Source organism: Drosophila kikkawai, chromosome 2L, assembly GCF_030179895.1.
Source record: "Drosophila kikkawai strain 14028-0561.14 chromosome 2L, DkikHiC1v2, whole genome shotgun sequence".
In the NCBI taxonomy this organism is placed as follows: domain Eukaryota; kingdom Metazoa; phylum Arthropoda; class Insecta; order Diptera; family Drosophilidae; genus Drosophila; species Drosophila kikkawai.
The window spans coordinates 15,124,020-15,145,460 of record NC_091728.1 but is presented as its reverse complement, the minus strand read 5'-3'; the positions used below and the strand labels follow the sequence as shown (position 1 = coordinate 15,145,460).

General features: G+C 43.1%; 7 protein-coding genes across 16 annotated transcripts; 6 read left to right on the top strand and 1 right to left on the bottom strand.

Annotated features, from left to right (window-relative positions):
• Window positions 1–121: 121 nt before the first annotated feature.
• On the top strand, window positions 122–895 carry LOC108076943 (uncharacterized). Its single transcript, XM_017169990.3, has 2 exons — window positions 122–563; window positions 627–895. Exons 1-2 carry the CDS (start codon window positions 191–193, stop codon window positions 797–799), a joined length of 546 nt encoding a protein of 181 aa, XP_017025479.1. The 5' UTR covers window positions 122–190; the 3' UTR covers window positions 800–895.
• A 1,881-nt stretch (window positions 896–2,776) lies between these two features.
• LOC108076959 (alpha-N-acetylgalactosaminidase) lies at window positions 2,777–4,319 on the top strand. Its single transcript, XM_017170009.2, has 5 exons — window positions 2,777–2,928; window positions 2,992–3,166; window positions 3,222–3,653; window positions 3,709–4,071; window positions 4,128–4,319. Exons 1-5 carry the CDS (start codon window positions 2,777–2,779, stop codon window positions 4,245–4,247), a joined length of 1,242 nt encoding a protein of 413 aa, XP_017025498.1. The 3' UTR covers window positions 4,248–4,319.
• A 357-nt stretch (window positions 4,320–4,676) lies between these two features.
• LOC108077099 (zinc finger protein Paris-like) lies at window positions 4,677–7,089 on the top strand. Its single transcript, XM_017170282.3, has 3 exons — window positions 4,677–4,798; window positions 4,847–5,984; window positions 6,051–7,089. Coding segments are annotated over exons 2-3 (1,041 nt in total). The 5' UTR covers window positions 4,677–4,798; window positions 4,847–5,982.
• LOC108077100 (zinc finger protein Paris-like) lies at window positions 5,107–5,709 on the top strand. The gene has a single exon (XM_017170284.2). The coding sequence runs from the start codon at window positions 5,107–5,109 to the stop codon at window positions 5,707–5,709; it is 603 nt and encodes a 200-aa protein (XP_017025773.2).
• A 97-nt stretch (window positions 7,090–7,186) lies between the features above and the next one.
• Paris (Parkin Interacting Substrate) lies at window positions 7,187–8,528 on the top strand. Its single transcript, XM_017170280.2, has 2 exons — window positions 7,187–7,321; window positions 7,379–8,528. The coding sequence occupies exon 2, from the start codon at window positions 7,383–7,385 to the stop codon at window positions 8,469–8,471; it is 1,089 nt and encodes a 362-aa protein (XP_017025769.1). The 5' UTR covers window positions 7,187–7,321; window positions 7,379–7,382; the 3' UTR covers window positions 8,472–8,528.
• A 106-nt stretch (window positions 8,529–8,634) lies between these two features.
• On the top strand, window positions 8,635–11,486 carry FIG4 (polyphosphoinositide phosphatase FIG4). The gene is made up of 3 exons (XM_017170279.2): window positions 8,635–8,784; window positions 8,845–10,468; window positions 10,529–11,486. Exons 1-3 carry the CDS (start codon window positions 8,704–8,706, stop codon window positions 11,401–11,403), a joined length of 2,580 nt encoding a protein of 859 aa, XP_017025768.1. The 5' UTR covers window positions 8,635–8,703; the 3' UTR covers window positions 11,404–11,486.
• Window positions 11,487–11,559: 73 nt separating this feature from the next.
• Window positions 11,560–21,335, bottom strand: ine (solute carrier family 6 member inebriated). Of its 10 annotated transcripts, none has more exons than XM_070289147.1 (10): window positions 21,168–21,335; window positions 18,715–19,684; window positions 17,647–17,938; window positions 15,917–16,095; window positions 15,009–15,143; window positions 13,400–13,529; window positions 13,247–13,339; window positions 12,229–13,180; window positions 11,991–12,167; window positions 11,560–11,927 (listed from the first exon to the last, which is right to left on the bottom strand). In XM_070289147.1, exons 2-10 carry the CDS (start codon window positions 19,355–19,357, stop codon window positions 11,676–11,678), a joined length of 2,853 nt encoding a protein of 950 aa, XP_070145248.1. In that variant the 5' UTR covers window positions 19,358–19,684; window positions 21,168–21,335; the 3' UTR covers window positions 11,560–11,675. The 10 variants fall into 10 exon arrangements, with proteins under 10 accessions (XP_070145248.1, XP_070145245.1, XP_017025760.1 ...); XM_070289144.1 differs by having other exon boundaries at window positions 18,715–19,641; XM_017170271.3 differs by having other exon boundaries at window positions 18,715–19,623.
• Window positions 21,336–21,441: the final 106 nt, after the last annotated feature.

The following is a 21,441-nucleotide window of genomic DNA, read 5'->3' as shown; positions in this document are numbered from 1 at the left end:
TTTTTTGATTAGCAACCATTTTAAGAAATATTATATAAATCTACAAGTTAAATGAACCCACATGGGTCTCTATTTTATTTATGATTAGTTCCATTCCATTCTGTTCCTTGGATTTTATGCTTTTCCAAGTGCAGTCACACTTTTTGAAAATAACAATTTGTAAATATTTTAATTTATTTACGCTCATAAAATGAAGTCCGAAAAGTTAAAGAGAAACTTTTGGGTATCCGCCGAAATCGAGTGCATGCTCAATTTGATAAAGGAGGTCAATAATTGCCAGGGCGCTCTGTCCACGAGCACGACGCAATACACATTTATACAAATTGCCAATCAAATGAAAAAACATGGGTTTCCAAACAAGTCGCCCACGCAAATAAGACGGAAATGGTTTCAAATGAAAAGCGCCTATCTGTGCTACAAAAAGGGCAATGTCGACCGGCTGTTTCTGATACCCGAAAAGTTCCGAAATGTTATAGCCCAGTTTGTGGAGAGCGGTGAGAAAATTGGTCGTTCCAATCTTTCGACCATCTCGACAGGAAACCCGGCCATACATCAGCAAGAATGTATGTATTACATTTATCATTTATTGTTAAATCTATAAAATATAATACAAATTTTACCCTCAGCTATTTCCGAGGAAGATACCTCCATTACGGATAAATTTATGAAACAAATCAGAAGAAACAACAAAAGTGTGCTCCTGGAGTTCGCCAAGCTGGAGGAGTCTCTGTTGGAATACGAGCACAAGTGTCAATTTATCCGAGACAAAAATATTATAAAGCAGCTTGAAGTTAATTAGTCTATAATAAACAATTGTATTTAATTCATATTGTATTTAGGTCCACAATTTAGCATTTACAAATTTATTTTACATAATTAAACGAAATAAACACAACCTTAGAAAGGCTTTAAAAAATGTTAAAAAAAAAGGGGAACAAGAAGGCAACAAGTAAAAATATTTGTTTAAAGCCCGCTTGTACATACTGCTATTTTCAAACAGCAATTATGCTACGTTATTCTCTCACCTGAAACTGGTTTCTTATCATCTTATTAATCTGTGGATATATACAAAACATATTAGCCCAAGTTCTTGGGTAAACAATGCCACATAATTAATTCGTCAGTAGCTTCCAGTTAGGCGCTCAAAATGGCATTGAATTTATAGCTTTAAATACGGATGGCTCTTTAAAGCCCTGAATAGAACCAAAAAAGGGAGTTGACTTTACCAATTCAGAAAATTTGACTACTTAGGCCTCCTAATCAACTTAATTTGGCTTGGACAAACCAACTCAAATGCGGAAAACTCAATTACTTAATTGCGCTGCAAATATACAAATAGAAATCATTGGTATGTACTATACATTTCTGTTCACAAACTAGTTTATTTTTTTCTTTTAAGTGTATGTACGGGATAAAAATTGGCAAGCTATTTAATTTGGCCCCGAGTGCGTATACATAATGGTTTAAATTTATATATTATCTCTACTTGAGAGATCAGTTCAACTGACTTATTTTCATAAACATAAAGTCTCAGATATATATTCGGGAGTGTATTATATTTTGATTTATTTTTAACAAAATGTCGCGAGTTAATGTGCGCTTGAGCACTTTCTTTTTGTATACATAAGTGGCGGATTTAATGACGTGAGAACAAATTCGATATTCAAATCAATTAGAGTTTCAACTCTTCTCTTCTACAGACCCAAAACTTGTTCTCTTTGTCTCTCTTCCCTTCTTTGGCCATTGTTCGAAGCAGCCGAGAGCCTGGCTTTAACAGCGTTGCCATTTCTTGCCACTTTGTTAAAGCCAGTCTTCCATAATCCCACCGTTCCATCTCGTTTCAAGTCGGATAAGTTTTCCTTATGCGATTTATAAAAATTGTTTTTGTTTATTAAAAAAATTAATAAGAAATGGATTAGTTTTGATACAACATGCCGCGAACGCCACTGATTTAAGGGCAAGAAAGAAAGCTAACTTTGGCCAGCCAAAGTTTGTATACCCTTGCAGGCAACAATTAAAATATATCATAACTAAGCCAAAAATGTATTAATTTCGATTCGGAAAGCAGTTTTGTGTTAGTTTTTATTAATTTAAAAAAACTGCATACCAAATTTAAAATTTTAAGAAATCAAAATTTTTTGCCATTTTTGCTAATTTTAATGATGTAACCCCTTATAAAATTTTGCAAAAATGCCCAAAAAATCGATTTCTTCCGGACATGTCTAGAAAGATTCGCATGTTAATGCTGATCAAGAATATATATGGTTTATGGGGTCGGAAATGATTCCTTGACTTAGAAAAATATTATTTTGTATTATAAAATCGGATTTTTTATATTAAAAAACTTCTTGATTTTTTTTTAAATTAAAAATATCATAACTCGGCCAAAAGAGCATTAATTTTAAATCGGAAAACTGTTCTGTGCAAGATTTTCTGTAGTTAATAAGTCTGCATACTTTATTTAAAAATTTTGAAAATTCAATTTTTTATCAAAATCAAAAATTTTAATGATGTAACCCCTTATAAAATTTTGCAAAAATGGCCAAAAAATCGATTTCTTCCTGACATATCTAGAAAGATTCCCCTGTTGATGCTGATCAAGAATATATATGGTTTATGGGGTCGGAAACGTCTCCTTTACTGCGTTGCAAACTTCTGACTGAAATTATAATACCCTGCAAGGGTATAAAAATAAAACTCTTAAAATAAAATTTCAGATTTTAAATATTTTTTATTATATATATTGTTTTATTTATTTGTATATTTTTAGAGTACAATGTTATCTATAGCATGGATTATTTTAGTAAGTAGCTCTTTGTGCAGCAGCCTTGACAATGGCCTTGCCAGGACTCCTCCGATGGGATGGCTTTCCTGGGAGAGATTTCGATGTAATACCGACTGTGTCAATGATCCCGATAATTGTATAAGGTAAATGTTTAACTATTTAAATAACTATTAATAAGTAAATATTGTTTTTTTGTATTGATTTAGTGAACAGCTATTTCAAACCATGACTGATATAGTAGTCGCTGATGGATACGCATCTGTGGGGTATGAATATATTAATATAGACGACTGCTGGCTGGAAAAACATCGAGCTCATGATGGAAAATTGGTGGCGGACCGAAAACGATTTCCCAATGGAATGAAAGCTCTATCGGACTATGTGAGTACCTCAGACTAACTCATTTCGATCGAATTTGATTCGAATCTTTTGAAAGATTCATTCAAGAGGACTTAAATTCGGCATCTACGAGGACTATGGGAATTATACATGCGCAGGCTATCCTGGCATTATTGGTTATGAGGAAAAGGACGCAGATTTGTTTGCGGAATGGAATGTAGACTACGTGAAATTAGATGGTTGCTATGCGCTGCCCTATGATATGGATCGCGGGTATACGAACTTTGGAAGACTCCTAAATGCGACCGGAAAACAAATGGTATACTCCTGCAGCTGGCCTGTTTATCAAATATATGCTGGAATCCAGCCAAATTATTCGTCAATTCAATCGCATTGCAACTTGTGGAGAAATTACGATGATATCCAGGACTCCTGGGCGTCTGTCGAAAATATAATCGACTATTATGGCAATAATCAGGACTTGATAGCTCCTAATGCTGGTCCTGGCCATTGGAACGATCCTGATATGGTAAATTGTAATTATTTTTTATCCTTATAACTATTGAAACCGAATAAAATTTCAGTTAATTATTGGCAACTTCGGGCTAAGCTACGAGCAAGCGAAAACCCAATTCGCCATTTGGTCCATCTTAGCTGCTCCACTTTTGATGTCTGTGGACTTGCGAACGATTCGTCCGCAATTTAAGCATATCCTACAAAATAGAAAAATAATTGCCGTCGATCAGGATCCGCTTGGAATACAGGGAAGACGGATTTATAAGCACAAGGGAATTGAGATTTGGTCGAGACCTATCGGACCGCTCTACCAAAACTTTTACTCCTACGCAATCGCATTTGTAAATCGAAGAACCGACGGCACGCCCTCGGATATATCCGTAACCTTGAAAGAGCTTGGACTCGTCAATTTCTCTGGCTACAGAGTAGAGGTGGGTATCGGTGGTTATTAATTTATTTTTAATACTCGTAACTTGAATTCTTTCAGGACCTTTACGAGAATGTCGATTACGGCGTCTTGTATCCGAACACCAAAATCAAAGTAAAAGTAAATCCCTCTGGAGTGGTCATGCTGAAAGGAGAAGTACAGTTTCCAGTTGAATTGTAATATAATTTGTTAAACAAGATTGCCCAAAAGTGACTTTATTTGATACTAAGATTTGTCAATAAATTTTAATCAACCCCCCTACTGACTACTTGCAATAAAAGGGGAAGATAATATTATAATTTAGAGCTACAACATTTATATTGAACTCTTAATAAATAAAATCCTCTTAACTATAATCCCAAAACGGTTTTGTGTAAAATATAGTTTTAAAGAAGGGGAAAAAGCAGCCAATAGATAACGTTTTTCACAGTAAATAAATAGATTCAGGACACTTTTATGTGTTGTTTATTTTTTGAAATATTATTTTTTGTATATAATTATATCAATTATGTGATGTTAAAATTAGTTGTTGGTTTTTGAACAACCTTCTGTTTAAATTATTTTGTATAGGTAGGTAAAAATATTTTGTTTAATAGCTGGCTATAAACAATTTAAATCTATACGTATACGTATATCGTTCGTGCTAAGATTATCCTGTGTTCATCGATATTTTGACATCTCTAGTGATTATTATTCAGCTGGCATTTTGTCGTGAGCTTATTTTGAAACGAGTAAGTATAAACTATTTTCAAGTAAGTTTCTACACATATAATTTTTAGATTTCAGGACAATGGACACCGTATGCCGGGTTTGCCTCGAAGTGACTGAAAGCATGGTAAATATTTACAGGGGGACGACTAAGTTTGACATCTCGATTGCTGACATGATTTCGCAAATTACCGGCTTTAAGGTAGCCAGAGAGGATTCATATCCCGAAGGCATATGTATGCCTTGCCTGGAGGATGCGCAAAATGCATTTCAAATCAAACAAACATACGAGAGGTGCCATAAAATATTTTGCCAATTACGCGAAGAGCTAATGGATAAATCTTCGTGTGAGTTACCGAGGGATCAAGATGCCAGTGGAGAGGCTGAGCTGGCGTTCAAGTGTCCCCACTGTCCGAAAAGATGTAGACTTAAGTGCAACCTAACAAAGCATATAAAGCTCCACTCGAAGGAGCGACCATTTAGGTGTGACCACTGCCAAAAGACATTCAAGGACAGCTCTGTCCTGCAGAAGCACATCCGCATCCACACGGGCGAGCGTCCGTTCAAGTGCACCCAGTGCCCCAAGGCCTTCTCCTATTCCGGCTCACTGAGAGACCACATGCTTGGACATACGGGCGAAAGGCCACACCAGTGTCCCCACTGTTCGTCGTCCTTTAGATGGCAAAAGCTGCTCAAAACTCACTTGCGCACACACACCGGAGAGCGTCCCTACAAGTGCCCTGACTGCTCGAAGTCATTTGCAGCTCGAACCACGCTTGAAACTCACATCAGGACGCACTCAAAAATGCGACCTTACAAATGTAAATTTTGTCCGAAGTCGTTTACCATAAAGCAAAGTCTTTATTCCCACATGAAACGGCACAAGGAGGATCCGGTAGATTACACTGGGAAGGATCTTGAGGACAGCTTCTAGTTCCACGGCACTGTTAACTTTACATATGTAAAATGAACATATATTGTTAAATTAAATCTATTTGTAATATACTATTTAATATTATAAATATTAGTTAAAGAATACAGATCATCTGATGGCCAACAAAAGAACACACATACATCGTAGGTCTCTGTAATATCCATGGCGCTTAACAGCACCTTGCGTAATGTTATGAACTAATGTTTACATTTTAAGCTTTACAACTATTTAAAAACAAGGGTTTTATGTTCTCGTCTTTAAAAATTAACAAAAATGTAAGTTAATATATGTTTTATTTTAAGAAATGTTGATAGAAAAGCTATCGAATACTACTGCTTTAGGACCATGGAGATGAAAATCTGCAGGGTGTGCTTGGAAAGTTCCAAAGATCTCATTGACATTTTCCAAGGAAGACGAAAACTGGATATTGCGGACATGATCGCGCAGTGCACAGGCTTCGAAGTCAAGCCTGGCGATTCCCTTCCGGAAACCATATGCCCTCCCTGCCTGAAGGACGCACAAAATGCATCCACTATAAGGCAAACCAGCGAGCGGAGCCACCAGTTCTTCTGCCAGGTTCGCGATGAGGGCTTGGAAGAAGCCCTGTGCGCCTTGCTCGAGGAAGAGGATTGGGATATGTCGGACAATGAATCTGAGGAAACGAATGATGAAAAGACCTACTCCAAGGAATCACCATTTGAGTGCCGCAAGTGCGGCAAGACCTACAAGCTTAGGGTGCAGTGGCTAAGACACAAGAAATCGCATACAAAAAACTTCCCCTGCGATCTGTGCGCAAAGTCATGTAGAAGTAAGCATGAGCAGCAGGTGCATATGAACACCCACACGGGCAAGCGTCCGTACAAGTGCACCCACTGCTCGAAGGGCTTCGCACAAAATGCCACTCTACAGTCGCACATCCGGACGCATACCGGCGAGAAGCCGTACAAATGCGACCAGTGCGCCAAGTCCTTTGTCAAGTCATCAGATCTTCGGCGGCATAAACGCACCCACGAGGGCGTCCGGCCGCACAAGTGCTCCGATTGCTCGGCGTCGTTTACGCGAAAGGCTCATCTTCAGGATCACATGAAGACCCACACTGGTGAAAGACCGTTCTCCTGCCTGCACTGCTCCAAGACGTTTGCGGTGAATTCATCACTCCAAATACACAGCCGTACGCACACCGGTGAGCGACCGTACAAGTGCTCTAAGTGCTCCAAGACCTTCAGTTCGGGCACCACCCTCAAGGATCACATGAAGACGCACAGCAAGGCGAAGTCTTTCAAATGCACTCACTGCTCGGCGAAATTTGCGCAAAAGAGGGGTCTTCGTAGACATTTGTTAACCCATAAAGATTCTGATTCCCATTCAGGCTCTGAGTAAAACTCATTTAAATAGAAATAATATTAGTTAATTCATAAATCACTGCAGTGATCGACCAATACATGAAGTCAATAATTTTCTGTTATAAAAATGTAATTTTAAACATTTGCAGAACAAAATCTATTGGTTTTACTTAACAGCGATTGCACAGGGTGATCAGTGTAACATCTACACAATGTAAACAAACATCTGGAAAACCATTTTTGTTGAATTAATAAAACAGCAACAGCAGGTAATCTGCCATAATTTTCTACAATTGATTTACTTGTTTACGGATTTAAACTGACAGGACAATGGAGGGGATTTGCCGCGTTTGCCTGGGAAATCCCACCGGTGACTTGGTTAACATATTCGATGCCAGACGTCGGACTCGAACCGGAATCTCCATTGCCGACATGATCGCGCAGTGCACAGGCTTTAAAGTTCGACGGGGCGATTCCTACCCAGAAACCATTTGCCCGCCCTGCCTGGAGGATGCGCAAAATGCGTTTAATATACGGCGGACATGTGAGAAAAGCCATCAGTTCTTTTGCCAAGTGAGGGATGAAGGCGTTGAGGAGGCCTTGTGTGCCTTGCTCGAGGAAGAGGATTGGGATATATCGGACAACGAGGACGAATGGAAGAATGTAGAGCAGGCTGATAACAATAGTAATAGCGACGATGAAAACAATAATGATGACAGTCAAGGAGATAATGTGAATGAAGAAACTTCCTTTGAATGTAACGAGTGCCGGAAGACCTACAAGCGGAGAGCTCCCTGGCTAAGGCATATGCGGACACACTTGGTGGGTGGACCAGACCCATTCTCCTGCAGTCACTGCCCAAGGGTTTTCCGGGCTAAAATTCAGCTGAAGGTGCACCTGCACACTCACACGGGCGAGCGGCCCTATAGCTGTGGCCACTGCCCGAAGAAATTTGCCCAGCATGCGACGCTGCAGTCACACATCCGGACGCACACGGGAGAGCGTCCCTTCAAGTGTGCCCAATGCAGCAAGACCTTCGTTAAGTCGTCTGACTTGCATCGCCACGTTCGCACGCACTCAGGTCTTAAGCCGCACAAATGTTCCCAGTGCTCGAATAGCTATTCAAGGAAGTCCCATTTGGAGAATCACCTGCGTTCTCACACGGGTGAAAAACCATTCAAGTGTTCACAGTGTCCGAAATCCTTTTATCTGAAGCACCATCTCCAGGAGCACATCCGAACGCACACCGGCGAAAAGCCGTTCAAGTGCTCCCAGTGCCCCCAGTCCTTTAGTCAGAGCAACACTCTTAAGAGCCACATGCTGACGCATAGCAAGGAGAGATCATTCAAGTGTTCCCGCTGTTCCAGGACATTTAAGCAAAGAAGATCGCTCGGAAAGCATGTCCTCACTCATGATTGAGGGATATTTAATGATAATATTATATTTGAATATTTTGAAAACTTGTAAAAATTCGTTTTTTATGGAATATCTGAAGGGACATTTAAATTGTTGCGCTTAACAGCACCGAATAAACAGGGTGTTCAATGTAACGATTGATGTTAATCAGCGTCAGCTGATCTATGTTTATCTGTTATCGAATGAAGGAGTTTCACAGTTGTTTAAAAACCCACAGAAAACAAACTTTATTAAAATGAACAATGACAACCCCAATATAGTATTTAATCCCCTGATTAGCTGCATCCAGAAGGTAGTGCTGTATGAGACGCGTACGGTAAGTAAAGCCACCCAGCTTCGGTTTTTCGGTGACTAAACATTTGGTTTTTTTCGACAGCGTCTCTATTTGGTGGGCAGCAACAACCGGGAGACAAGATTCCGCCTACTCACCATCGACCGTCTGGCGCACAACCGCCTAAGCATTGAGGAGAATGCCAACGAGTTCAACAGCCAGGAGATTAGGCGCTTTGTGGCCTCGCTCACCGGCTCGCCGAGGGTGATTTCAGCTTACGGTGTGCTTGGGTTCGTACGCTTCCTCGAGGGCTACTACCTGCTGCTGGTGACCAAGCGCAAGTGCTGTGCCCACATCGGCCGACATCTAGTTTACACCATTAAGGACACGGTGATGGTGCGCGTAAACGAGGTGACCTCCCAACGTCCACCGCATCCCAACGAGGTCCGTTACAAGCGGATGTTTAGCAATATCGATTTGCGCAGCAATTTTTACTTCTCGTACTCGTACGATCTGACGCGGACGCTGCAGTACAACGAGTCGGCACCGCGCTTTGTCGGCGCAAAGGTGGACCTTGACCGTGACGAACCATTGCCCGACTGGAATTCGCTGACCAACAACGTGGAGCAAACGCACGAGCGCGTGGACTATGCATTTCGCAGTGATTCGCGCAAGCGTTTCGTATGGAACGCCTACCTGTTGCAGCCGATGGAGGGCATCATGCTGAAGGACTGGTTGCTGGAGATCACACACGGCTTCGTCAGTCAGTCGTGCATTAGCATCTTCGGGCGCCATGTCAATGTCTGCCTCATAGCCAGGCGGAGTTCACGCTTTGCAGGCACTCGCTTTCTGAAGCGCGGCGCCAACTTCCAAGGAGACGTGGCCAACGAGGTGGAGACGGAGCAAATTGTCAGCGATGGGCAGCGGATGTGTGCCTTCACCCAGATGCGTGGCTCAATTCCTTCGCACTGGTCGCAGGACATCAGCAAGATGGTGCCAAAGCCACAGATTCAGCTGGACATATGCGATCCCTACGCCCAGACGCCGTCCCTGCACTTTGAGCGCCTGCTGTTCCACTACGGAGCACCGCTGATAATGCTGAATCTGGTAAAGAAACGGGAGCGACGCAAGCACGAGTCGATCATATCCAAGGAGCTGGAGTATAGCATCCGCTATCTGAACCAGTTCCTGCCGCCGCCGCATCGCATGAAGCACATTCACTTCGATATGGCGCGACAGAGTCGCCTGAGCGGCGGCAATGTCATGGAGCAGCTGGCCATCCATGCCGAGAGCATTATCCAGCAGACGGGGATGTTTTTTAAGGCCCCCGGCAGCGACCTGGGTCTCCAAACGGGTATCGTGCGTACCAACTGTGTGGACTGCTTGGATCGCACCAACTCGGCCCAGTTTGCAATTGGTAAGTGCGCCCTGGGCCATCAGCTGGAGCGTCTTGGCTTCGTGAAGTCCGCCAAGCTGGAGTTCGATTCGGATTGCGTTACCATGTTGGAGAATCTCTACGAGGAACACGGCGACACTCTGGCCCTGCAGTATGGCGGATCCCAGCTGGTACACCGGATCAAGACGTACCGAAAGACTGCTCCCTGGGGCTCCCAGGGCAGCGATGTCATGCAGACCCTTAGTCGCTACTACAGCAATACGTTCAGCGACACCGAGAAGCAGCACAGCATCAATATCTTTCTGGGGATATACAAACCCAGCCTGACAAAGTGTGAGTATCCTTTCTCCTGAGTTTCCTTCTTGAGATTTCGAGATTTCCCATGTTCCACAGTGGGTCCACCCATCTGGGAGCTCCAAACGGATTACGACATGCACAACGCCTTCGTGCCCAGCACGAACAGCAAACCACTCACCGACTGGGTGCGCCACAAGGTGCGCGAGTGCCTGCCCCACTCCTGTGCCGACTCCAACAAGCTGGTGCGGGAGCTGTTCCGCGTCCATAGCAGCGGCCTGGAGATGATTGATGGGTACTCAAACTATCATCAATCGTTCAAGTGGACCGACTTCAGCGAGCACATAGCCTTTGAGATCTGCCAGCTGGCCATGCGCTACATGCCCACATTCCGCACGAACTATAGTCCCTTCCAGCGGCAAATTCAGACGTCGCGAAAGGCCCGCCAGAATCCCTCGATGACCGGCCAGAGTTCCACGGGTTCGATGAACAGCAACTCGTCCAGCTCCAGCGAGGGTGACGACAGCTCCAGTGACGAGGAGCTGAGTGCCAGTTTTGCCGAGAAAGACGGAACCAACCAGACGGAATCGACTGAGCCGGCTGCCTTAACTCTGGCCTCCAGTTTGCCAACCATGGAGGAGATCTATGGATGTAGTATTAGTGCGCCCTCCAAGCACAGCATGGCCATTTACAAGAAGTACGTGCAAATGGGAAAGCTGTCCAGTGGAGGGGCCCGACCCGCCCAGACAGCCGTGGCTCAGCGGGACCAGGAGCTGGCCAAGATAATGCGAGGAATCACGCTGCGACCACTCAGTGACTATGGCACGGACTCTTATTTAAGCGTTCGGCCGCCAGTTGTGTCGCAGGAGAGTAAGCTGGTGTATGCCGAGTATTGCCGTACTAGGAGCACCTTTAATGCGGTGCCCAAGCTGGAGCAGTTCGATGTGCTCTATCAGTATGTTCAGGCACTGTAGGTTGAACTTGAGAAGTATTTAAGTTATCGAAATGTATTAAATGTAAATATATTAAATGTATTATTTAATATTTATAATTTATATCCAAAGAATCTTTCAATATCGTAAGATAGCTACTTGATCCCCTTGGAAATCCACATAAAAACCAATCCATCGTCTGTTTCTACAATTTATTTAAATAATTCAATTTCTGCTGATGTTAAATTACAAAGATTATTCGTTAAAAATACTCAGATATTGCTAGCATTGGAACACGGAACCACCAAGAGCAGCTACTGGTCACCAGCGTCCGGATGATGCTTAGTCTGATGATATGAGGGCTCCGCGGGGCCGGCCGAGGCGTGCATGGCATTGTAGCCGGGCTTCTGGCCCAAATGGAGCAGATGGCTAGTGGTTGGCTTATACACAGTGGCCAGCTCCTGTGCCAGCATGAATTGCTCCTGCTCGGGAAAGTCGTGTTCGCAGTGGTGTTCGCCGCATATTTTGCACTCGTAAATGTTTGGTCGCAGGGTGTTTCGGATGCGCTAAGGGAAGGATAATGTGTTAATATAAAAAGGAATATAACGAAAAAAGTCTTCAAGTCTTACTTCCCAGAAGGTGTCGCCGCTGGCTCGCAGGAAGTTGATCAGCGCATAGCCAGGTATGCAGATCAGCGAGAAGGAGGCAAACATCCAGCCAATGCCGTAGGCCCAGTCGGGATACGTGTAGCGTCCATTGTGGTAGGTGGGCTCGTGGTAGTTGATCAGGCTGAGAACCCAGATGGCCTGGAAAATATACAAGTTTGTGAAACCATCTGGACGAGAGGATTATGTCCGGGTAACTTACAAAGAGCAGACAGGGTCCCAGGACAAGCCAGCAGGACTTGAGATAGAGCGATGGCGCCTTGCCCGTCATCTGCTTGACATTCTTCGAGAGTCGTCCTGTGCCGTAGAACCACGCTATGGCGATCATTTGGCAGAAGGCCAGGAACATGATCGTCACGGAGGCGGCATAGTGATCCATCAGCTGGAAGTAGTAGATGCCGCCCTGTATGATGTTCGGCATGCCGAACAGGCAGGAGATGACGCACACAAACAGCACCACGATCTCATGATACCCCAGATGCCGCTTAATCCAACGTGGAAAGCCGTCCTGTATCGAAGTGACCACCACTTCCACGATGGCAAACTGTGAGTTCAAGCCCAGGCAGAGCAGCATGAAGAAGAACATGACCGCCCAGAGCTGGGCATACGGCATCTTGGCCATGGCCTGAGGATATACCACAAAGATCATGCCCGGACCATCACCGATGACATCGCGAACATTGGTGTTCTGCTCCAGGGCCAGATTCCCCAGCGTGGAAAACGCAAAGATCCCCACCAGCAGGCTGGTGATCATGTTCACCGCACTCACGGCCACCGTGTCGCGCAGGATGTTGTTGTTGTACTTATTGTAGCTGGCAAAAGAGATCATCGAGCCGAAGGTGATGCCCAGTGAGTTGAAGTTCTGCGAGGCAGCATTGATCCACACATTGGCGTTCTTTAGTTCGGACCACTTGGGCCGGAAGAAGAAGCGGAGTCCCTCGGCGGCCCCATCCAGGGTGACGGCCCGACCCATCAGAATGATGATGAGGACAAAGGGAAAGGTGGCGGTGAAGTAACGCACCTTGGCCGACGACTTGATGGACTTCCAGGTGGCGAAGTAAACCATCAGCCAGGCGCAGATCAGACAGGCGAACAGCTCCCAGCGCATCATGCCAGGATACTCCAGACCTCCGCTAATCTGCAGGACTTTGTTTCTAAAATATTGGTAAGAGATAGGGGATTAATCTCAAATAGGATTCAAACTTGCTTCACATCCTTACTCAAAGAACTCCTCGGAGGGAGTGCGTGAGGTGTCTGGCGCCGTGGAATTGTTTTCTCTGCGTTGTGGCACCCAACAGTCCGGCGTGTTCCATCTGAAAGTAACCAGTTGTATTAGGTTTCCGCTAAAGAATAAAGGATCATCTTTAACCAACCTATTGTTGCAGTCAATCCAGGGCATCTCCGTTTTGAAGGACGTAAAGAAATAGTAAATGGAGTAGCCAATGATGACGCTGTAGTAGGTGGACATGAGGAACGATACCACCACACTGGCCAGTCCGGCTCCTGGAATTAGAGCAGGCAATTGTGATTCATCGAGTCAAGACCAGTTGCAGCTCAAATAGAGACATTATGGCGCTTTACATGGCAGTTGCATTGAGTGGAGCATATGGAAAAATTAGCCTTAATTAGGCCAGATGAAAATCGGACCGGTTTTGGAATCACATGTCTAGACTGGCTCTCATCTGCATAATTGGCCATCGCGAATCTTGGTTAAATAATATTAAACGTTATTAATATTTATGGCCTGGGCGTTGTGGGCGTGCCAGCAATGTGGTTTGTTTTGGCGAAATATTGACAGTAATTAAGCGTCACGAAAATGCATTTGTAAGCAAGATTCACGGGCAATGTAATGACAGCCTTAGCCTTCGTCGCACTGCCTTGGGGTTTTCACGCCACCGCCACAACAATGACCCAGCTAATTAGCTTCCGTCTCTGTATGCAAGTGGAGCTATCAGCGGATTTGGATTCGGGGTTCTGGTGTAAATCAGAACGGAAAACACGGCTCTCTAGCAAAGCGCCAAGCGGGTCTAAATATTTGCCCGACCTTGGCCATGGACTAGGCCCGAAAGCAGTGACACTTTTGTTCTATTTGTCATGGTAGGATGGACAAGCCCAGTTTCCCTTTGTTGTTGCCGGGGGCTTCTAAAGTTCTGGATGGCGTGACGCATTTACACACAAATGACGCCATAATTTGTATCTCCGGAGATACTCTTTTGTTAGATAGATACAACATTTAAACAAAAATAAAATGTCACGATGATTTGTTTGTATGTATTTTTATCTAGTGATAAAGCTGATTTTATATACTTTTGTGCTATTTGGGCAACAGGTCGCATGGTTGATATTTACGTTAAATATAGTATTTATACAAAAGATTAGGAAGATATGATTTCTTATTTAAATAAATACGAAATATACGGAATTTGTAATGTCGATGATTTATATTTTAATTTGTTAAGTATATTAACATATAGCAATATAGATAAATACCCTTTTAAAGAATTTAAATATTTCAGATCTTCTTGAAAGGTATATTTTATGATTTTTATCAGTGAAGGAGTCGTTTCTGACCCTATACATCATATATATTCTTGATCAGCATCAACAGACAAGTCTTTCTAGTTAAAAAACTTAAAAAAAAAATATTTTTTTTCAAAATGTCAAAATTTGATAAGGGGTTACATCGTTAAAATTCTTAAAAATTGACAAAAATTTAAATATCCTAAAATGTAAAATTCCGAATGCAGATTTGTTGACCTAGAAAAAACTAGCACAGAAAAGGTTTCCGAATTAAATTTGATGAATTTTTGACTAAGTTATTATCGATTTTTGATTCGAGGTTCCTATTGAAAACAGCAAGGGATTTCGGCTTCCCCATATTTGTACTAATAATTTGAATAAATGAACTAAATTTCAGCTGTTCACAGATTTGGCTATGATACAATAGAATCCATTATTTATTAATGTTATTTTCAAACTCACCTTTAAACAGAGGACACAGCTGGCCCAGCGCACCGATGGGTCCTCGGCCAGTGTATTGGCCGACAGAAAGCTCCATAAACAGCAGTGGAATGCTGCATATGAACAGTATTATGCAATAAGGTACTAGAAAAACACCTGTAAACGAACAACGATCGACAAGATAATTATGTACAAGTGCAGTATGAAGCAGCTAGGTAAATAAATTAAATGAATTATAAATATTTGACAGCGACAAATGTAAATTGTACAAGAGACAAGTCTATCTATCTGTGTAGCTGCCCCCTGTCATTATCAGGAGGAGGAGGAGGTCGTGTGCCAGTTTCCCTCATTACAATTCCGAGTCCAAGTGTAAATGAAGACGGACGCAGGCCTCCAAGCTGGCTCGCGTGATCGAGAGAGAGAGACACCGACCAAATGATGACAGTGACCGCTCTATTCCGAGCTCAAACAAATTTTAATTTATGGCTTTTAAACGCTCCAGCGGAAATGCCGCTTAAAGCGCAAAATTGTCAAATGCTTTTTCAGAGCAACTGAAACACAAAAAATGAAATCTTCCCAGCGCTGTCGCACGAAATCAAAGTAACTATATCAAACTATCTTTATATATCCCAGGCCTTATCGCATGTGGCAGACCTTTAGCGGCACTCTTGGTCTCACAGGGGACTTCCGCTAAGCCTTTCCCAGGAAAACCAGATATTAAATGTGAACTGACCCCTTTGACTACTTGACTTTAAATTGAAATCGGAAAGAGACGAAGAGTCTTACAGGCAAATATTCTATTAAAAATAGAGCTTTGCCTAATTTATCACACATTTTTATTATTATTATGCCAAAAATATTAATTTAAATGGGTTGTAATTATAAATTTATATTAATAGATAATTAAAATAATTATTTAACAGACTTACCACCGCCACTCTTATAGCACATGTAGGGAAACCGCCAGACATTGCCCAGGCCCACCGAGTATCCAATGCAGGCCAGCACGAACTGCATCTTGTTGGCCCAGTGCTGCTGGCGTGGCTTCAAGTGGGCGGCCTCATCGGACATGTCCAGGTAGCTGTCATCGTCATCAATGCCCAAGGGCCTGGAGAGGTTTGCAAATAAAAACAAGAGTAAAATAATCAGAGAAGCACGCTCGGAGATTAGGTGATGCGTCAAATGACTTAATCATAGTAATCACATGCCAGCAACGAAACCAACAATGGGGGCTGGCCATTGGAGGTGCCAAGTGGGACAGTGCATTCATTGTTGAATCTGGGGGAAGCTCTGAGTACTCTCTGGGGTTGTCATGTCACGGGTGTGGATACGGGTGCCATGTGGGTGGCGGTGTCATGAATTAGACAGACAGCCGTTCGTGTCACTTTGTGTTTAGACTTAAAAGGGTAAATATTGAAAAATATATGGCAATCAACCAGGGAATAGAGTTATCAAAGGTCTGTTTATAGAAAAATAAACTAGGAAGCATCATAGATTATTAAACAATTTTGAAAGTTTTAATTCCACAAATTTTATAAGACTTCTTTCAGCTAATATCTAATCATATTTACACATTTTCATGCCCCAGAGGACCTCTATATATAGGTAAACTATAAAAAAATGTATCTTTACACTCTTTTGTGGATTAGTGCTAAGTGCCGAGTATAAACAGTCCACTTATCCATTAAATAATCATTCATGTTTAATCAGCATTCGATCGCTAATGTTCCAAGCAAACACATATGTTATGTACAGAGCGATCCCCATGGAGCTTTAGATACAGACATGGCCTGATTCGAGTTGCATAATCACTGAATATTGCCTCGGATTCTTACACTTTGGCCACCCGATTGAAGCGGAAGACGGACTGCTCCGACTGGGACTGGACATCATAGTCCTGGCGATTTGGCATCTTAAAAACTACGTTCTCGAAGCTTGGGTTATCTGATCTGAGGACGTGCGCTAGGGTAACTCGTGATGCTTATCCTTATTTCACGTTATCCATGCGGCCATCACTGGGGACAGGATACTAGGAGGAGGAGGGTACTGAGACTGAGGAACTGATCGGTTCGTGGCTTAGCGCGTTACTGAAAATGAATCCGGCAGTTTTCCAACGGGTTTGCGGCCTGCCCGTCGCCCACATTGGGGAGTGGTAATTGCTACGGTCAACACTCACACAGATTGGAGCACTCGAATTCGATCTATTGATCTCGTTAAGGAACGTTGCTTAAAAATAGCCAGTGTGCGGCTGGCCGGCACGTTTTAACAAATCCGTTGTGGAACCATATCATGTGGCCCGTTCCCTGTTCCCAAAGATGCCACAAGGGTGTTAAAATTCGTCTGTTTGCCAAATGGCCAAACACCATGGGCTTTCTATGCATAGGTGCCAAATGCTGGACAAATTTGCGCCAATATTAGCCATTAGTTTTATCGGCGCCCCTTTGTCAATATGCTAATGGCCCTAAAAACTACAGAGAGGGAATTGGGTATTGGGGAAATGGGTATTCTTTAAGATGGGTTTTCTTAATATAATTTATAAAAAAAAAATATAAATAATATTTTAATTCTGTAAAGTTCTTACTGTTACTCTTTAAGTTGGGTTTTAAATGATAAAATAAAACTAAAAATAATATTATAATTCTGTAAAAGCTCAACTTACGGCGGCGTCTGTGGATTGACCATGTCGAATAGCTCGTTGGCCGTGGTCGGGACTCGCCGGATGACCAGCTTGCGCCCGTCCGTCGAGCCAATGCCAATGGAGGCCAGCGAGCGTACGGATGTCACATCGGAGTAGATCTGGTTGGCGGCCAGGTCGTGAAACTGATAGGAACTGCCGCTCAGCGAGGCCTGCGGTTGCATATAGAGCGGATGCGGTGCCTGTAAGCCGGAAGTGGCCATCGGCAGGCCTCCGACCAGGTTGTTGCTGCTGTCACTCAGGCCGGGCAGGTAACCTGGAGGGGGATTAAGGAGAATGTTTTGATTAGATTAGGAAAATTAAATTATGATGTATTAATTAGTTAAGTTAGTGAATAAGATAGTCATCTAAGTGTCAAATCAACGTTTTTTGTGTACTATTTTTCCTTGGATTTATTCAATTTTAAAAATTATAAGTGTATAAAAACGTACTTGGTAAATATTTTTCAGTTTAAAAAAACTCGGCTACGCTCTGTTAAAAAAAAAGTTTGTAAATAATAATATGATGTAAGTAGTTGAGATTTTTTGCATAAATTTAAATAAAAACAAATCGATATATATATTAATATATTTGTTTGCAACAAACTGGTTTTATACGTAGCTTTACTCTGTTTCGAAAGGGTTTAAATCCATTCAGCTTAATGGCTTACAGCTTGAAATATGATATCTATAAATATCGTATATACTAATTTATGAGCATAACAAATTTTGAAAAAATGGTTGTGTTTTGGGTTAATAATTCACTTAAATAATTATCATTGCTATTTCAAGATTTTCTACGGGTATGCCTTACAGTAAAAGTAATAGATCTTTGTTTACATGTGTAATATTTACTATTATTATTTCTAAAAACAACTTTATGCACTCAAGACCCAAACATTTGTGTAGAACAACCTTTTCAAATGCCTTTTCGAGGGCTTGTAATTAAAAGATTTATAAGAGACTTTAAAGTCAGCGAAAAAGCCACTCGACAGCGAACAATTACTTGTATATACGAGTGCTTTGGAAACCTAATCTGAGAGGGGAGACCCACCTGAGACCACGGATCGCATGCTGCTGTGGTGGCTGCCGATGCGCGAGCGCAGCTCCATGCTGAGCGGCGAGACGGCCACCCCATCTCCGGCCATGGTAGTGGTGGTGGTACAGGTCAGGGTTGCCGGCGTGGGCGAGATGGGTGGCAAAGGAGCCGGCGGCTGGCCATCGCAGTCGTCTATGGTAAAGGTCACCGTGGAGGTGGAGCCACCTTCTCCGGGAGGCGGTGCCTGCAGCTGTTGCTGCTGCTGCTGCTGCATAATCATCTGATGCTGTTGCGGTTGCAGTACTTCCGAGCTGGGCCGTGACTTTACCGATGTCTGTCGGTTGTAAGGCGGCTGCTGCTTTTGAAAAGACGCCGCCATAGCCGCCAGCGAGGTGGTGGAGCTGGCCTGCCGGAAGGGCGTTGGACCCGCTGAGGTGCCGGCAGGTGGGGTTCCCGGCGTGGCCGGTATAATGATGAACTTGTGGGCCCGCGCCGAGGGCGAACGTATGAGTCGCGCCTGCTCATCACCTTCGTAGCAGCTCTCCGCTCCGCTGTCCGAGAGCTGGCTGTGGCGCAAAGGCGTTAGACCGGCCTGAGGCGTGGTCCGACTCGTCACTTGGTCAGGTAAGCCAGCGGTGGCATCTTTCTTGTCTGACATTGTTCTGGTAATGCTGGGGTGTCGTCGCTTTTAGTTGCTAGTTGCTAGTGGCTCCTGGTCACTTTATCATAAAATCATGTTTGTCTCGCGAGGCTGCTGGTTTTTGCACTGGTCCACTGATGATGATGATGCTGCTGCTGGGGCCGCTCTCATAGCTATCATCATCGTTGCGGGTTCTGTTTTGTCACAATTTTAAATCACATTTAAACCTTGGATTGCACAATGCGGTGCTAGTTTCCTGCTATTGTTTGCCGCGTGAGTTTAGGCTTTTAAATCAAAACGAACTGAATCACATGTGGAGGAAAGCAGCGAGTAATCTTTATTGGCCTTAATAGAGCAGAGATTACTTTCTTGAGAGTAAGTTTCTCTCCCCCGATTTTAATATAAAAATTAAGGTTGTTGTTTCTTCCGAAATTTCTTGGGAATTTACCAAAATAAACATTCTGTGGACTTTCACAACTCATTGCTCCCCCATAAAAAAAGTGGTGCTCTTTCAAGTGGCGGGCATTTTTATGTGCACTTGATATATTTCTCGTATTTGTTTATATAAATAAACAAGCTCGAGTTTTGGCCCATTTATATATTATTTTATCACCGACCACACACAGATAAACGCGAGCTCCCCCTCCACTCCCTCACTCACTGTGAGATACTCGCACTCAACTCGACAGATACAAATTTGTATCTTATCGGCGAGGGGCTCCAACCTTAAAGGTTTCTCCCCCCAGCTCCGCTCTTGGCGACTGCCTTTCTCCGTGGGCTTTCGTTTTTATTTTTTCTGGTGATGGCTTTGAGTGACGCTTGCCTGCCAGTTTTGACCATATCGGGCTCTGTTCGACAGCAAAGACAGCGCAGAATTAATTTGAAAGTTTCCACGGACTACGTCATGGGCACGCGATCTGCTCCAGTGACTTTCCGGTCACGACCCGGTCACTGAATGTAATTAATAATTACGCATCTTGCACTGTATTTGCGATATAAATTCATCACGCTACGGGGCCTTTCCTCGTTGTAATATGGAAAATAAGCCACAGTAAAATGTAAATTTCTGACTCGCGAGAGAACGTCTAGTGAGCTAGAAAACATGCCAATGCTAGAGCCGATCGTATTTACATAACTGTCTAGGGGGTAAGCCTCTTAAAAGATCGTTCTTCTCTCTTTTAATAATGATCATCTGTTGGGGCTTTTGTGGTTTTATTTCAGCCAAAACTTGATTGATTGCTGGCAACCGAGCAAAACCAATAAATCATTTATGGTGGGATGTGGTAACTGATAGCTTTTAGGGCTGAGAAAACGAAATCTTGGGTAATTGCTTTCTACAGAGAAGAACAATGGGTCACCAAGATATATAAGTTCTCCTGTTATGAACGTAAACCTTCTACAGATGTTCCTATTCCTGGACCATAAAAAATAGTTAGCACCCCCGGCAACTTGTTAATGAAAACTGTGCCCATCTGTTGCAAAAGTCGTCATTATACAACTTCGGTTTGTTTGTTCAGTTGCTGAATTTAATGATTGCTTTGCTGCACTCCAAACCAAAACAAATAATATTCACGGCCAGTAAAATAATAAAATTTAACACTGAAACACGAATCACCGCTGATAGATAGATAATCGCTCACACACTTTAATTATGATAATCAGAGCGACATCAATTGCCGCTTAATAATGGTAATTTTATTCATTTTGCTTGATTCACATTTTCCTGTCGCCGCTTAATTCATTTGTTTCCATTAGGGAGATTCATTCATTCGCTCGAACAATGCCTAATTTCAATCATAATACTCGTAATAACATAATCTACACACACATTTTAGATCAAGATAACGCGGCGTATACTTGATGTATGCCGATACCATGCGATTGCAGTTCAACTTTCCGTAACACCACTTTCCACGTACGTTTGAATGGCCCCCGGCGTATTCGCTTTGAATTATGGATCCGTCGGCCCCGAGCGAAACGTGCCAACACGCGCGCCGTCAAATGTCAACTGATCCAATCCCAAATCCACGTTTGCGAATATCATTTACACTGCGGCGCACCACAAACCAGGTCTGCTCTCTGTCTATCTCCCGCTCTGTGGG